Source organism: Hemicordylus capensis, chromosome 4 (assembly GCF_027244095.1).
Source record: "Hemicordylus capensis ecotype Gifberg chromosome 4, rHemCap1.1.pri, whole genome shotgun sequence".
Taxonomy (NCBI): domain Eukaryota; kingdom Metazoa; phylum Chordata; class Lepidosauria; order Squamata; family Cordylidae; genus Hemicordylus; species Hemicordylus capensis.
In genome coordinates this window covers 277,791,590-277,809,102 of record NC_069660.1, presented here as the reverse complement: position 1 = coordinate 277,809,102, position 17,513 = coordinate 277,791,590, and the positions used below count along the sequence as shown (strand labels likewise).

The following is a 17,513-nucleotide window of genomic DNA, read 5'->3' as shown; positions in this document are numbered from 1 at the left end:
AGAGCAACATGACCAGGAGATAATTCATACAGTGCACATGAATATAATCAGGTAGGATAAGTGTCCTAAGCTAGTTTGAGAGCTGGGTGTGCTCCCGTTTTAGACAGGGTTGTAGGAAGCTTGCCGGTAGCTGGGGGACAAGCTTGTGCTAGCGGCTGCTATCCCCTTGCAAACTGGGGCATGCGTGCACTCTCACCACATCCCCTACATCTGACATCAGTGCAGGGTGCATGGCCAGTATCGTGAATGGTGTGCTCAGCCTGGTTTCTGCCCTTGGTGCAGAGGAAAGAGCTCCCAGCCAGTCTGGAATGCAGTGGGGAGAATCGGGAATGGGGCTGAGTGCCCCATTCTTGTCATGCCCCCAGCATCTAATGCCGACACAGGGGTCACAGATGGTGCATATTTGCTTGCTTGCTTGTTTCTATGCAAACCGCTTTGGAAATTTGGTTGAAAAGTGGCATATAAATATTTGCTGTATCCATATCCGTATCCTTTCAGCTTGGACCCTTAATCCTCCCCAGTCAGCCCTTTGTTCCAGTGCTGACTGGTGTGGGTGTATGTGGGTTCATTCTCTGCCCCACTAGGAGCGAAGCAGGGAAAGAAGCCCCTAGCCAGGCAGCACTGGAGGGGGGGTGTGCCCCACACCCCCAGCTGGCAAGCGCTTCATTTGCCAGCTGGGTGCGGGAGATGTAGAATCCGGAGGAAGAACAAAAGTTGTGGCACACAGTGGAGTAGAATCAAGAATATTAATAGCTTAATGAAAATGATATTATTTACAGAAAGGCAAGTGCAGACTGCTTTCAATGCTCTTGCTGCTTGTTGTTGGTCAGCCCCGCCTTCAGGTCAGGATTGGACTAAAAAGTAACTAAAGCACCATTCAAAAGCTGGCCTGGATCAAGGAATGGATTAACCAGAAACACCACAGAGGGAGGCAAGGGGTGCCCTGGGGGAGGGGGGTGCTTTGGCAGGCCCCCAAGACCTCCACAGCCCAGCACTGTCAACCCCACTTGCACCATTGTCCCTATGCCCCTGTGTGCGAGGGAAACAGCAAGGTTGGAGAAGAAAGAAGTAATAATCTGGGAAAGAGGAGCTGGGTTGGGTAGCACTGTCCTACCCAGCTCTTGTAGCCAGCACTTTACCAAGATAGGAGGCATTGCACAGATTCGCCTGAGACAACCTCTAAACATGTATCCTTTTGTCTGCACTCAGAACTGAGTGTTGTTGCTAAAACATTGAACTTAGAATGGAGAATCCCAGGTTAACATTTCTGCTCCGCCATGAAGCTCACTGGATAATTTTGGGCCAGCTGATACCTTTGGTTCTGATCTGCCTCACCGGTTATTGTGAGGATAAAATGGTGGAGGAAGTGATTAACATTACCCTTAGCTTTGGAGGAAGACTCATGGTATAGTCTGGGGATAAATGATATGGCAACATTGCTGAAGCTACTCAGATCTAGCTCTAGTCAGTCCCTGGGAGGGCTGGAAACACCATGTAAGCTGCATATAGATATATACTTTTATAAGTATAGAAATATAAATAATTAACTGATAATGGTGGAATAGTTTCATAAGTGATCTAAAACTTATGGCAGGTCTGCCCTTCCCCTGGGAACGCTGGTTTATGAACATAGTACTAGAATGGAGTGTGTGCTGGTGCCACGTACAATGTAAACCAGATTCATTCATATCTTCAAAGTCTTTTGCACAAAATGTATCCCACAAACTGTCCTCAATCACATCATGATCTCATGGAAGATGACTCTGTGAGTCAGCCCCTCCACACATTTGCACTGAGCGACTAGCAGTTTCTTCAAGCGTGGCTGTCCTTTTTTTAGCCACTGCCCTTGTGGCAATAGCTACTGGTGGCTGTACTTGTAGACATACTTGGTCATAACATAAGCTCTCTACTCTGATACAGTCTTCGGAACTGTTGAGATGAGCACACGCATGATCATTTTACCATCCGAAGGGAACTATGAAAAACAGATATGAACACCATATGCAACCTGATTAGATTAGAATTCTGACTCTGATTAGAATCAGGAGGATCTAAGAGCTTCAGCAACACCACCCTACACTTTGAGAATTCCTTCATGGAGAGAGCTGGTGAGATGCAAGCCAGGACATGAGTAGCACAGCTGCATGAGGGGGAAAGCTAAGAACAAACATTCAAGGATCACATAAACAGACCTATGCTGGCCTTGGGCCGAAATAAACAAATACAAATACATACACAAACAGACCAGGAGGTTTTACAGAGAGGGCTTCTCCCCCCGAATCCAATCCTGATTGGAGTGTGCCAGTCCACATATTCGCTGGATTTAATCTGACCTCCCTGTGGGCTATCAGGGACCAGGACAGACAGGACTTAGATTCTTCCCGAACGGATGCTGCGAATTCTGGCTTAGCCCGAGTTATGCCCAGGGTAAAAATATCCTCTATTTCCAGCAGCTTTTGAAAAAAACTCCGGGACTTCTGCTTTCTCTGAAGGTGTTGATGGAGGTGCTGATGGCTATGCGAAGGAGGTGCTGATGGCTATAGGAATGGTCCATCTAATCCCACAAATTAAAATGCCTCAAATCTGCAAAACAGATTCGCCCTTCAGATACGAGGCATGTGTGAAAAACCTCCTGAATGGATTGAGGGAGCGTCAGGGCAAACCAAGGCAAAGGAAATGAAAGAGTCAGGATAAAGGTAGACGTGATGTAATGCTCACCCGAATTTAAACAAATTTGTAGTGTTGAAGTTTTATGACTTGAACTTTTGACATATTTTTCTTTTCCAAAAACCAGCTGTGGGGGGAAGATAATTTGGATTGGAACCATAGCTCAGGGGGAGGGTGGTTAGCCTTTTCCTCTAGGCATTTCCCTGATGTAAATATCTTCCCTCCATGTCAAAGTGGAGCTTTGGAAGGGGCAACATAGATTGGGGTTGCAGAGCAGGAGACCCACCTCCCGTTCCCATGCTGTGCTCACAATAGAAATGGCCACCCATGGCTGCTTTTTGGGTTGGCTTGCACAAGATGTCTGAACTTGCCCACCTACATGCAATAAAGGAGATGAGAGCTGGCCTATGGAGGAGAGCTGGTCTTGTGGTAGCAAGCATGATTTGTCCCATTTGCTAAGCAGAGTCCACTCTGGTTTGCATTTGAATCGGAGACATGTGTGAGCACTGTAAGATATTCCCTCAGGAGATGGGGCCGCTCTGGAATAGAATCTGCATGCTTGCTTGCAGAAGGTTCCAAGTTCCTTCTCTGGCATCTCCAAGATAGGGCTTAGAGAGACTCCTGCCAGCAACCATGGAGAAGCCACTGCCAGTCTGTGTAGAAAATACTGAGTGAGATTGGCCAATGGTAGATGGTCTGACTCAGTATAAGGCAGAGCTTCCTATGTTCCTATGCACACCATCTTGCAGACTTATAACCATGAAGGAAGTTCATCCAAACCACCCTTCATGCACATTTTAAATGCTACTTTAGCATAGTGCTTAAACACTGTGAGAGGCAGGCTCCTCTGCCCCTGGTTCAGATGAATTCCCCTCTCAAATGGTTATGGGAAGTGTACCAAGCGGAAGGGTGGGACAAGCATGCTCACATCCCTTAATGAATGTAGGTGGGCCTGGTTTACATATTGTCTGGATCTGCCCATCAGAAATGAAAAATACATCAGCAGGCAGCAGTTCTAGTCACAGAGCTCCCATATCATGTTCCGTTTGGCCCGCAGAGAGCAGCTTAAAGAAAACACAATCAAGGAGTTGTTGAATTGCCTGCTAACAGCTTCTTCCTCATATAGGGCTTACTGCGAAAGCCAGAGAAAGCAAGGAACTCAAGTGGCCTGAGGTGAGTTTGTCTTGCCAGATAGGGTGGGGCTAAGGCACTACTTTTGACAAAAGCAAATAAAAGAGATTGCTAAAAACCTGGCTCTCCAGGTGGTTCTACAGCCCTTTCTCAGCCCTTTTAGCATTAGGACATAATATTATCGTCTGAACCACATTTTAGGTAGAAGAAAAGAGGAATTGTTGTTTCATTATTATCCATGTTCAGCTGGAGCTCCAAACTTTCAGTAAAGATAGAAATAAAAATGTTTTTTTTAAAAAATTTTTTGTGGTTTTGCATAGAGCACATGTAAATTTTAAGGAAGCTGTAACGTGCAGGGACTGAGTCAGACAGACTTTTTCAAGAAGACTTGAGTCAAGCTGAGATGTTTCCTAGCTCTGTCTTATTCACTCACTTACTGGCATTTATTCATTTTCCATGAATGATGCCTGCTTGTTCCTGAAAGGTAGATATATCTGGATGGGATGCCGCAAGAGACAGTCATGTCATTGCTCTCCTTTAGCTGAAGTCCACTATAAATGGTGCACACCATAAATAATGGTTTCTCTAGCAGATGTCCATAATGCATTGGTGGACTGAAGAACCACGTCTCTCTAAGGCTCAGTTCAAATTTTAACCCAGTGGCATAGGAGGACCACTTCTCTGTGATCTGCTCCCACATCTATAAGGGGGAACCATATGGGCCCCCCAATGGTGAAGTCCATTCCCATGCTCATCCTGACTCTCGCATGTGGCCATAGGCATAACTATAGGGGGGGCAGGGGGGGCACGTGCCCCGGGCGCCACTTGGCAGGAGGCGCCAAAAAGTGCCCCTGCCGATTTGCCGGGAAAAAAAATATTTTTTTAAATTTAATTTTATTTTATTTTTGCAGAGCAGTCCCCCTCCCCCGGTCCCGGCGCGCCCCCCCCCTTGGCATTGCTCATCCAGCACTGGGCGCCACGGTGTCTTCATAGTCCAAGTCTCTGACTCTCACTCCCCGGCACGCCCCGCCGCCGCGCCACCAGACGCGCATGCGTCGAGAGGAGGACACGCACCAGAGCAAACTTCCTGAACAACTCCCTCTTCTGAACAACTTCCTGAACACCCAAACCAGTTCCCCTTTTTGCTCATTCAAGTCCTTCCTCCCCTATAATCTAACCACGTTTTAACTGAAAAGGTTCAGGGATGGGGGGATGTGGAACCTTGGGTTCCACATCCCCCCATCTCTCTCTTCCTGGACTTTTTCACTATGTAATGCAAGCTAATTTAATTATATGTCGTCATCAAAATGGATTAGCTGTTTCAGCCCATCAGGAAAGTCTAAACCTCCACCGATTTAATTAACCAGACTGAAAATCAGATGAACAGAGAATGTTTTAATGAAAGGTGGTATATAAATTTAACAATAAGTAAAACTATCATTAGGAGCAATTAGCGATTACTTAAACATTGGTGCTGCCAAGCAATTTGTAAATAAAACTAGAAGCCCTTTGAAAATAAGCTGGAATTAATTGTAGGTTGGGCAGGGGGTGAAAGTATATACTTCTAAACATTTATTGTTAAATTTATATACCACCTTTCATTAAAAACAACCCCAAAGTGGTTTGGTTTTAGTCATGGATTTTAATTTTAATTGCTCTTTTTGTCAATGTGATGAAGATTAGTTAAATCTGAGTGGTCTTAGGCAACCAATGTTGCATCTGAAATGCCATTTCATTTTTTATTGTCATAAATACTCTCCAACCAATTTAAATAGCAAAGGTGTATATTATCGCTTTATTCAATTGCAGGGAATCTCAAAAAAGCAGGATTTGCAACTAAGGCAGTGCATATCTTCTCTAAAATGGCCCTATTATAGTTTTTCTAACTTTGAAATCGTAACATAAAACAAAGCATAAATGCATAAATGCTTCCCCCTCCATTTGAAACCTTTTCTGGTGTAAATAGCGCGCGGTTTTGGAAAAGGGGAGTCTTTCTTTAACAGCGGGAGAATAAGGAGTCTTTAGCACTATCACCCTAGTCCCTCGAATTACTTTGGAGTCCTTGGTTTTCGTTTTGTTAAAATACAGTCACTCACAAGGGAAAGTCAGGAACAGAACCAGGGCGTGAGGGAGTGGCATCATAATCATAATAATAATCATTGCATCATAATTCTGATGTTTGAGATACAAGCCAACTTCACAGGGTTGTTGTGAGGAAAAACCTAAGTATGTAGTGCATTTTGAAATTTTTGGTAATTTTGGTAATTTTTTAAATTTTTAAAATAAAAGTTTTCTGAAACATGTGTGTCAGTCAGATGTATGTTGGGGGGGCGGGGGGGGGGCGCAATTTCAGTGCTTGCCCTGGGCGCCGTTTTTCCTAGTTACGCCTCTGCATGTGGCAGGGGAAATTGCATAGGATGCTGCCTTATACCAAGCCAGACCAGTTGTCCATCTTGCTCAGGACTGTCTACCCCAGGAGTTCCCAGCCTTTGATACTCCAGATGTTGCTGAACTACAACTCCCATCACCCCCAGCTACAATTGATTGTTTCTGGGGATGATGGGAGTTGTAGTTCAGCAACCTCTGGAGTACCAGAGGCTGGGAACCCCTTTTCTGCACTGACGGGCAGTGGCTCTCCAAGGCTTCAGGCTGGAGTTTCTCCCAGCTCTACCTGGAAATGTCAGGGAGTGAACCTGGGACCTTCTGCAGGTAAAGCATGGGCTCTACCACTAAACTACAGTCAGGGGTGGCCGAACGTATTGCGGTGCCTGAGATGAAGCACCGGATGCTGCCCTGCCCGACACCCCTGGGGACCAGCCTCCTTTTAAAACCAACCCTGCAAGCTTTGAGAGTGGCCCGGAGGGCGGGGAGGTGGGAAGGTTGCTAGCAGACTCCTCTTCTCTCTTTGTGCTCCTTGCAGACTTTGCAAGCAGCATGAGGAGAAGTGCTTCTTGCATAGGCTCAAAGGGTCAGATCTGTCGTGACAAGCAAATGGAAACGTATATCCGCAGCACATGCTTCTAAAATGCAACACAGTGAAGGCTCTGCAGAATGCAGTGCCAAAAGGGCTAAGAATGATTACGGACAAAAGGTTGACTGGAGCCCAAGTCCCATTGAACTCAGCAGGCCTTATATCTGAATCCACTTGACATTCTTTGGATAGGACTGCAATTTTATGGGGTGGAAGGAACATGTAATAAAAACCATCTTCCGTAACTGAGAACAGAGAGTGATGATCTCATATCAAACTGCCACATCCCAGCCAGCTTGTAACCCTGGTGGACAAATATGTGGGCATGAGACACTAGTCCCATTGAACTGGAATTTGTAACTACTTTGGGATTTGTTCTGAAAGGTGATATATACAATTAACAATCAATCAATCAATCAAGGCTTAATGTAGTGATGGAAGGATTAGACTATAATACAGCAGGTACCATGTTGTTTTATTTTATGTTTATCTTTTCAAATATAGTCCATTCTTTCTCCAAGAAGCCCAGAGTAGTCTACATGGTTATATTTACACTCCCAACAACCTTGTGAGATAGGTTAGCCTGGGAGACGACTGTCCCAGAGTCACTCATGAGTTTAATGGCTGAATTTGAACTTGCGTCTCCCTGGTCCTAGTCCAACCACTACACCATGCTATACGTCTAGCATGATAAAATGGATACCAGCAAATATTTTCTGCATCTACTGATAATTCAGCAGTATGCCATCATTTGAATTGCCTAGTGGAGATACAAAGAGTAAAACCACAGAGCAATTGAAAAACAATAGACAGCCAGTTGGTCTCTGCTTTCCATACAGGGGAATTCCAGTTGCCTGTTTAAAGGATTATCTCAGTTTTTATTTCTTCTTCTCAGTAACATTGTATTCTCTTTCATTAAAATGTAGTTAATCAAAAATCAAGATTATTTTACCCACCCCACCCCCCAGCAAAGCAGAGCTACAGGCAACAATACTTTCAAAGGTCCCAAAAGCGGGTTTTCGCTCAGACCAACTCACCTTCCAGTGTTTCACACTGCGCCAAGTTCACATAATCTGAAGCCTTCAAGATTCCACCTTTGAAGCCTCGAACCAGCCCCTCCAGATAACCATGGTCCACGTTGAAGTAAAATTCTGAATAGCCTGGCATGGTAGGATAAAGATTTTGTTACTTCTCTGTCCTTAGAAAAGTCAGAGTCTTGTGTTTGACTTCAGAAGAGGACAGCAAGCTGTCAGTAGACTCTGTTGGTCTTTAAGTGGCTTTGCCTTCCTGTTTCACTGTTTCCAATACAGCATAACTGCACTTTGCATAGTGCTTACACAACATGCACTACTCACCAGACAGACACAAATCTAATACTTCCCTATCAGAAAGAGGACATACGGGGCAATAGAAGGGATGGATTAGAGGGCAGACTCTCTCTCTCTCTCTCTCTCTCTCTCTCTCTCTCATGCACGCACACACATACAGTGTGGTTTGGATCTGACTGGATAAAGCCAACAGCCAAACAGTTCAAAAGTGGAGTTAAAAGTTAAAGGTCTCCCTTCCCCAGGTTGTTGCAAGTTTCTTTCACTATGCCCACTGTTTGGATCAAGAGCAATGTGTGTATATAGCCCCCACAAATGTTGAAGATGGGAGAATCAGTATGTACTAGTTAGGAATGGTGCAAAGCTATTATCTTGACTTCATGATTCAAAGTGCATGTGGCCATTCCTCATGGAGAACCTCTATTCCTGGTCAACACTGGACATGTTTTATGTGTGCACAGGTGCCTGTGCACATGTACACAGTAGGGGTGAGCATGGACTAGTTCGACTGCAAATCAGTCCACTGCAAACTGGACCAGTTCGAGCGGTTCGATTGTGAACCACTTTGAACCAGTTTGAGCCAGTTCAGTGACCCTGACAGGCCCAGTTGGTGGTTTCGACTGAACCAGTTTGGGGAACGCAGTTCGATCCGAATTTGGTCTAGATTTGGATTGATCCGCAGCAGCCGGTCCGTGCACACCCCTAGTACCCAGGCACTTGTGTGCATGTATATTCTCTCTCTGTGTGTGAACATGTGCATGTTTGGGTGTACATACATTCACTTTAAAAGTGAACCTGTGTACAGGCCCCCTCAAATGCACAGTAGAGATAGGAAATATATTTAGCAGGGGGAGAGCAGCTGGCCCTATCCAACCCCAGCACAGCATTCCTCCAGTGGCGGTTGCTGGTATCTGCCTTATGTTTCCTTTTAGATTGTGAGCCCTTTGGGGACAGGGGATCATCTTATTTATGTATTATTTATTGTTCTATGCAAACCGCTTTGAGAACTTTGGTTGAAAAGTGGTATATAAATATTTGTTGTAGTAGTAATAATAGTATTGTACATAGGAGGGTGCCTCATACCAAGTCAGGTCATTGGTCCATCTAACTTAGTATTGTCAACACAGACTGTCAACACAGACTTCAAGGTTTCAGGCAAGAGTCTCTCTCTGCCCTATCTTGGAGATGCTGCCAGGGAGGGAACTTTGAACCTTCTGCTTTTCCCAGAGTGGCCCCATCCCCTAAGGGGAATATCTTCCAGTGTTCACACATGTAGTCTTCCATTCAAATGCACACCAGGGCAGACCCTACTTAGCAAAGGGGACAAGTCGTACTTGCTACCATAAGACCAGCTCTCCTCCACATGTGTTGAACATTACATAGGAACATAGGAAGTTGCCTTATCTTTCTGTGTCAGATCATTGGTCCATCTTGCTCAGAATCGTCTACACAGACTGGCAGTGGCTCTCCAAGGTCTCAGGCAGGATTCTCTCCAAGTCCTACTTGGAGATGTCAGGGACTGAGTCCGGGGCCTTCTGCATGCACAGCAGATATTCTGCCACTGAGCTACAGCCCCATTTCATTATAGTGAGTGAATAACTGCATATATAAATAATGTGTGAATAACTGTATGTGCATACACTGTACACAGATTGTATGCATGCTGATCATAAGATGTGAAGAGATCTGTTGTTGTTCAACACACTAGAAGTATGCAGAGATTCCTCCCCACCTCCCACATCTACTGAACACATGGAGGGAAGCAGGACCACACCTTGGTTGGGCTGGGCGGTTTAATCAGGCTTGTGTGAATTCAACAGTTTGTTCAACACTTTGTGAATATTGTTGGTCATAATAAAATATTGCATTACTGTCCCTGTTTGGATTTTTTTTTTTTTTTTAGAATGATCCGAAATGGCTAGCTACATTTTCTGTTTTCTGAATAATAGAGAATATTTATATTTGGCCACAAGGGGTCTCTCTAACACTGTGACAATACACTTGCTTTAGAAGTACATTACAACAAAGAAAATGAAACCTTTTTCTTTCTTTTTTTTGAAGCTGGGTTACGATTAAATGGCTTGTCCTGTTTTGCCTTCTATTTTCCACTTTATTCCCATTACAGTGAGCAGCATGTAGACTAAATCAATGGTACTACTCAGGAGTTACCCAGTAGGACTTCTCATTTTCAACAGGACTGCTCAGGAGTAATTTCCTCTGGCTGCTACCTAGTATCTTTTGTTTGGGGAAAGTCATATTACAAAAAGGCACATGACAAAACCAGGAGTTTCTATGCAGCTGTGGTTTCTCATACACATTCATGTGATTTTGAATCATGGGAGGAAATTGGAAAATGTTTCTTTTCCTAAAACTGAAACAATCTGTCCAAAGGACTCATTATTAATATTTATTTAGAAGTGTATTTTTAAAATATAATAATAATAATAATAATAATAATAATAATAATAATAATAATAATAATAATAAAATTCTTAACTAAAAGAACTGCACTGGCTACCAATAGGTTTCCGGGCAAAGTGCAAAGTGCTGATTATTACTCATAAAATGTTTAACGGCTTGGACCCAGGATATTTAAGGGAACACCATCTTCGTTATGAACCCCGCTGCCTCTTAAGGTCTTCAGGGGAGGTATGCCTGAGGGTGCTGCCTGGTGGCAACTCAAAGGCATCCCTTCTCTGTAGTTGCCCCTGGGCTGTGGGATGCAGTTGCTGCTGAGATTAGAGCTGCCCCATCCCTGTTGGCTTTTAGGAGACAGCTAAAGATGCTTCTCTTTAGCCAGGTTTTTTAGCTGTTTGGTAGTTGTAATGGGTATTTTAATTTGATTTTTAATGTTTTAATTGTTGACATTTCTTGGTCAGTAGTGGGCAGTATACTAATGTAAACCAACCAACCAACAAACCAACCAAACGACCTGATTCTGACTGGATCCCACCATCCTGAATAACTACCACTGTGTCTCAAATCTACCGCTTTGAGGAAAGCATGGAGGTGATTCTCACGATTGCCAAAAAGCAGGCTAAGGGAGCCTAGCCCACTTTTGGGGGGTCGTTTGCTGCCACGGGAGCCACGCAGCTCCCGGCAGCTAACCCGCCTAATTCCCCCTCCCCTTAGCCGAGGTTAACAGAGCAAGCGCTCCATTAACTTCTTCTTTCTGATTGTGTATTGCCGCACTGTGGCAGCACACAAGGAGACCCCGGCGGGAGGCTGAAACCATCCTCCCAGCCCTGGGGGTCTCTCCAGGATGCCCCGTGTGCTCGCGTGGGGCATCCTGGAACTTCTGGGGGCCACACGGCCACCAATCCCTGTGGACCCCAGTGGCTCCATGATGCAGCCTGCAGTCATGTGGGCAGCCAATCCGGCTACCCAGGGCTTCACGGGCGATCGTCTGCAAGGAGAGCGGGCTAAGCCCACTCTCCCTGCAAACCCCCTAACGGCGAGTCTCACTGATCGTGAGACTCGCCTCGTGGTGTTTGAGAGGATGGGTTGAGAAGGCGGTGGTGGCTCAACTCCATGTTCTTCTGGATAATATTAACTATTCTGATAGTTTCCAGCCTGAATTTCAGCCTGATTGTAGGAGTGGACAAGGGACCACGTAAGTCTCCCTTAGTTCTGCTAGCCCTAAGCCGGGGTTGGACAACTAGTCCTTCCCCAGCCTTATGGGGAGACATACCCTGGCTTGGAGCCTGGCATCAGAGTGATGCTGAAACCTCCTCCTCATTGCCAACCCAAAGGTCAGGGCTCTAGTTCACACCCCCAAGCTTCACAGGCTTTGAAGTTGTGAAGTCCTCGAAGCAGGTATGAGTGTGCAGTATAGCCCCTGAGCCACAAAGCCCCTGAGGGTCCCTGAGATTGCACACACCCTTGATTTAACTAGCCCAAGGATGTTCACCACCCAAAGATGCTCACCAACTACCACTGAATGCCACCCACACTGCCCCGCTTGTTGTGACCTAATTAAGCTAACTAGAAAGGAGTTACGTCTGGTGGTGACGTTAAAAAAACACAAACCCCACACAAGGCTAATCAGGTGAGGTGCAAAAGCCTGTTCTGTACCCCAAGGAGGGAGGCAAGACTTGTCTGGCCAAGACTCAGCCTGAGAGGGCACAGGCTGGCCGCAACAGTCCAACAAGCCCCACCCCCTCCCAGGCACAGCCAATCCCTGTTGGCCCCCGTGCCTGCAAATTTGCGGATGGGGCAAGGAGCCACCCCCCCGACTTTTGTTTAAATCTTGGCTATTGGCCTAGAAAATTCTCTGTGCTCCATGCTGTTCCACATCTACATGAAACTGCTGTCTTACATATTGCACATCGTGCTGCCCGTGGAAGGGGGATGCACACACGCAGTTTTTGCAGCAGCCAAGAAATCAGGCATTTGAACCCTGATTTCTTCCATCCTACTGAGAGCGACTTATTTGTGGGGGTCAAGAAATGTTGGCTCAGTTCATCAGCCAAACAAAATATTTTATTCACAAGATGGTTCCCCAAGCTATGTTGGTACCTTACTCGTCAGGATATCCCCACCACTTGTCAGGCATCATTTTTCACACATCGCGGACTAGTAAACTAGTGGATTTCATGAGCCCTGATTATTTGTTCTATTGGTTTCAGTGAAATGTACAACACAATCCTAAATGTGTTTACTCAGAATTTGAAATGAATTTCTTCTCATATACATGTGCAAAAGAGTGCAGCCTGGGGCTAACACATGTAGCATGGAGAAAAGATGCCACCAAACCCAGACTTTCAGAGACTGAAATAAAGTATCAGAGGCTCCATGTGTATTAAGCCATGCATCTTTGCTCTTGCACCACTCTTGCCATTGGGAATAATGGTAGTAGTGGCAAAGCAGTAATTGCACACAGCTTAAATGTGCACAGAGCCCCCCGCCCCAACCCCCAGCCCCATTAGCAGAAACTGCAGGAGTGCATCCTCCTTTCATGGGCGGCATGCTGTATACATGGTATGTAAGCCGCTATTAGAAGTTATTTAGTGATTTGGAGTGCAACAGCAGCTGACAATATGCAGGGGACACCCTACCCTCTCTCTCTCATTTCCATCTGATTCAGGCTAGTGGAGGTCCTGAACTGGTGACTAAGTTCAGTGGTGGATTGGAGGCATAACAAGCTAGCACTTAATCCAGCCAATATAGGTTAGTTGGAAAGCCAGTCCAGGTTAATTTGTAAGGCCTGTTCTCGATAGTATTCCCTTTAAGGACCAGGTTAACAGTTTGGGAAAGCATAGATCCAACTTTGTTCCTGGATACCAAGCAGTGTCTATAGCCAGGAGTGATTTGTGCAGCTTTGGCAGTGCCCACTGCTCCCTTTCAAGGAAAATACAGATCTAGCCACTGTCACACAAGCCTTGGTCACAACTAAGCTCAATTGTAATACATTCTTTGTGGGCCTGTCTTTGCCAAAAGATCTGGGAACTCGAACTCAGGCAAATGTAATAGCCAGAGTTCTGGCCGGGGTTGATTCTTTGGCTCTAGCTCCAATTTTGTTCAATCTTCATTGACTTCAGTTTTGTTCCTGGGCACAATTTAAGGAGCTGTCTGTGTGGGAGTGCAGAGCATGCTCCCACCACCGTCATGTTGCTTGTCTGTGGGAAAGGTAAGGTTTACCCTGCCTTCCCCGCCCACATACCCTGGCAATCGTGAGAATCACTCCATTGTCTCTGTTCTGGTCCAGGGCATGCTTGTCTATGTGTCTGTGTTCAGGCTTGGGGGGTGGAGTCTAAGTTTCAGTTTAGCCTTCTTACTTGCTGTCTTGATTTTCAAACTGAGAGGTTCTCTCTCGCACTGCATAAGAGACAGTTAGTTTATTGTTTGCTTAGCCTATGTTTAATTAGCAATAAATATCCAACTCTTGTTTCTCAGTTAAAGTAAGCTTCCTGTGTAATCACTTAAACAAAATAAGTAATTACTCTGCAACACTTGTGGTTGTGTGAGTCCAGCCATAATATGAATGAAAAGCCACCTACGTTAGCGGCCATTATAACAATCTGTGGCAATGAATTCCATGTGTAAACTATTTACTGTGTGAAGAACTTTGCACCTTGTTTGTCTTGTACTTCTTCTGATCAGTTTCAATGGATCCCGAATCCATTCAATCAATGGATGATCCTGAGTCCCAGAGTTCTGAATTCTGCCCACTTGATGAAATTTTTGTCGCTAATTCTGTTAACTATACAAATACAACAAATATTTATATACCACTTTTCAACAAAAGTCCTCAAAGAGGTTTACATAGATATAAGTAAACAAATAAAATGGTTCCCTGTCCTCCAAAGTGCACATAATCTAAAAAGAAACATAAAATAGACACCAGCAACAGCCAGTGGAGCGATGCTGTTTTGGGGATGGATAGGGTCAGTTGCTCTCCCCCTGCTAAATAAAGAGAATCGCCACTTTTTAAAGGTGCCTCTTAGCTCTTTTAGCAGAGATGTACCATTCACTATACCATTCATTTCTTCTAAATTATCAGTGCTGCTGAACAGAATGTATGTTAGCATCAGACAGTGGTTTGGACAGATGCTTAGCATTCTGTTTTGGCAGAACCAAAATAGTAATGCAGTAAGATGGCAAGTAAGATGAGGGAAGAAACATTTTATAAATGAGCTGCTTATTCAGAAAAATACTTCTGAAGGAACTGGGACAACTCTGAGAAGTGTTTAGGGATTATAGCCATATAAGGCGTATAGGATGTCCTGAAATAGTTCAAGCAAATAATATGCTTATATTCCATGAGGAAAATCATTTTAAAGCATACTTCCAGAAGAAGTTAATTAAGTCTATTTTTAGAAACTTTGAAATATTCCTCTTCAGCTTTACCTGAGGATTGTCAGTAAAGCATTTTTTTAATCAGATGTTTTGTCAGCTGTGAAATCCACAGCTCTTCCAATTATGTTATTTTATGCAAGGAAATATACTTCATTAATAGAACAGTGATTAATCTTGAGGCTGTAATTCCATTAAGGTATCTACCAAGGGACTTATATCCGTAGGCAAATTTATTTTCTGAGAAAGATAAGATATTAAATTCCTTTGCTTCAACAGAAAATGAAAGGAAGCAATGTATTTAATGTACAAATGAATATGCGTTCTAATTCCCCCTTTAAACATATCCTTAGCATTGTGGTACTGCCTTGAAGGTTCATGTTATTAGAGCACAGGCAGCCGGAGCCAAAATCAAGCTGAAGATGGAATGATGGAATTATAGTCGATGATGATTTATAAAGTGGCTAAATTTTTCTAGGTGCTCTACATTGATTAAATCGCCTTACCTATGAACTTAGAATATAAGAACAGCCCAGCAAGATAAGACCAAAGGACTATCTAGTTCAACATCCTGGCCGCATTCACACGTAACAGGAAACTGGACTTGAAGGAGCCAGAGCCCTTGGTTCTGCATTACATGCAAATGAGGCCCTGTTTCCCACAGTGGATATCAGATGCTTCCAGGAAGTTAACAAGCAGGCATAAAATCAAGAGACCTCTCCCACTGTTGCTGTCCAGCAAGTGGGATTTAGAGGCATATTACTTCTGAACCTGGAAGTAGCATACAGCCATTATTATTATTATTATTATTATTATTATTATTATTATTATTATTATTATTTCAATTTCTATACCACCCTTCCAAAAATGGCTCAGGGTGGTTTACACAGAGAAATAATAAATAAATAAGAAGATGGATCCCTGTCCCCAAAGGGCTCACAATCTAAAAAGAAACATGAGACAGACGCCAGCAACAGTCACTAGAGTTACTGTGCTGGGGTGGAGAGGGCCAGTTACTCTCCCCCTGCTAAATAAAGAGAATCACCACTTTAAAAGGTGCCTCTTTGTCAAGTTAGCAGGGGTGACTAACATGACTAACAGCTAGGGATAGATTTATCCTCCATGAATATGCCTAATCCTCTTTTGAAGCCACTGAAAACATTCTAGAAGTAGGAAATTCTAGAAGTTTCCCGAGGCAGGACTTACCTTTGTAGAAGCCATGCTGCTGCTGCTGCTTCTTTTCCTTCTCCTTCTTCTTGACTTGTTTTCTATATACTTAACTAATGTTATCTTTAATAATGCCTTACGCTCAAGAGTGTAAAGGGTATTACAATGCTAGCCTTCCAGTCTAGAGATGCAATACAACAGGAGAAAAGAATAGGAGGCAAGACAAAAACAAGCCAATTCAGGCAGGTGTGCCCAAGACCTCTGCGCTTCTTCTTGATCTCTTCTTGATCTTCTTCTTGATCTCTGCTGGATCAGGCCCAAGGCCCATCTAGTCCAGCATCCTGTTTCACACAGTTGCCCACAAGATGCCTATGGGGAGCCCATAGGCAATTGCTGAGGGCATGTCCTCTCTCCTGCTGTTGCTTCCCTACAACTGGTATTTAGAGGCATCATGCCTTTGAGGCTGGAGGTGGCTGGAGGTAGATTAGATAAATATTAACCGATCTAAGTAGTGTCCAGGATATTTCTTTGGGGCTGCTTCCTTCAGTAATGGATGGATAGGTTTTTATGGCTGTAATGACCACACACAAAGCCATAGTCAGCACTACTGCATGATGTCAACAAGAATGAATGGTTTACTTTACATGTATTTTGCTTTACATATGCTCTCATGACAGGCTGTCGAAAAAAGACATTAGGAGACTGTATGACACAAATGTTTAGCACAGTCCTTTTGTCTCTGGTGTAAGTGTGATCCCTGTACACAAGCTTTTCAAATGAGGCGTCTTCTTTTGTCCTTAATCACTTGATACTGCCGCTTGCTGCTACTTGCCTTCTGTGCTCTCCTGTGAGGTAACCTTGGCACACTGTAATGTGTGAACTCAAGCAGAAAATATTGAATTATTTCATGCTGTGAACTGTGCAGTGAGATGACAGATGTGCTAGGCCGCAAAAACCAGCATGCCTGTAAATAGGACTGTTAGCTTTCACCTTGTTGCTGTCTGGCAGGTTGAGGGCTCTACGCTGAGGACTCAGCTAGCATTTCAAAATGCTTGGGGGAGATTAGTGAATTGTCATCCATAGCATCACAGCAAAGGAAGGGACCATTAATGTTTCTGCTCTGCAGTTCGAGAAACAGGGAGACTGTTCATATGTGCTTGTTCCTCACCTGATAATTGGGTCATCGAGTGATAACCTGCATGTAAGGATGAGCCATATGATTGTTGCTTTAGTCAATCGGTCTGTTAGATTGGCATAGGGGCAAAAACATGGATTCTGAAGCAAGAAGTGTGTTGTATGGATTTTTGTGTGTAAACAAAACACACATTGTAGCAGACATCTTAGGAGAGGCATTCCCTCCTATGTGAGAGGAAAGAGGGAATGCCCCTGGCTTTGGCCACTTGCATTTTTAAAAATAAGTCCTTGTGTAAAAATAATTGTTAAAAATGGCAGCCCAA

The 17,513-nt window shown here is 44.2% G+C and overlaps 1 protein-coding gene across 1 annotated transcript in view; it reads right to left on the bottom strand.

Moving 5' to 3' along the window:
• Positions 1-8,019, bottom strand: part of ATP6V0D2 (ATPase H+ transporting V0 subunit d2) — a 34,660-nt gene extending 26,641 nt beyond the window's left edge. The window contains exon 1 of the mRNA XM_053313431.1: positions 7,807-8,019. Coding sequence (XP_053169406.1) covers positions 7,807-7,936 — 130 coding nt within the window. The 5' untranslated portion in view covers positions 7,937-8,019. The remainder of the gene's footprint in view (positions 1-7,806) is intronic.
• Positions 8,020-17,513: the final 9,494 nt, after the last annotated feature.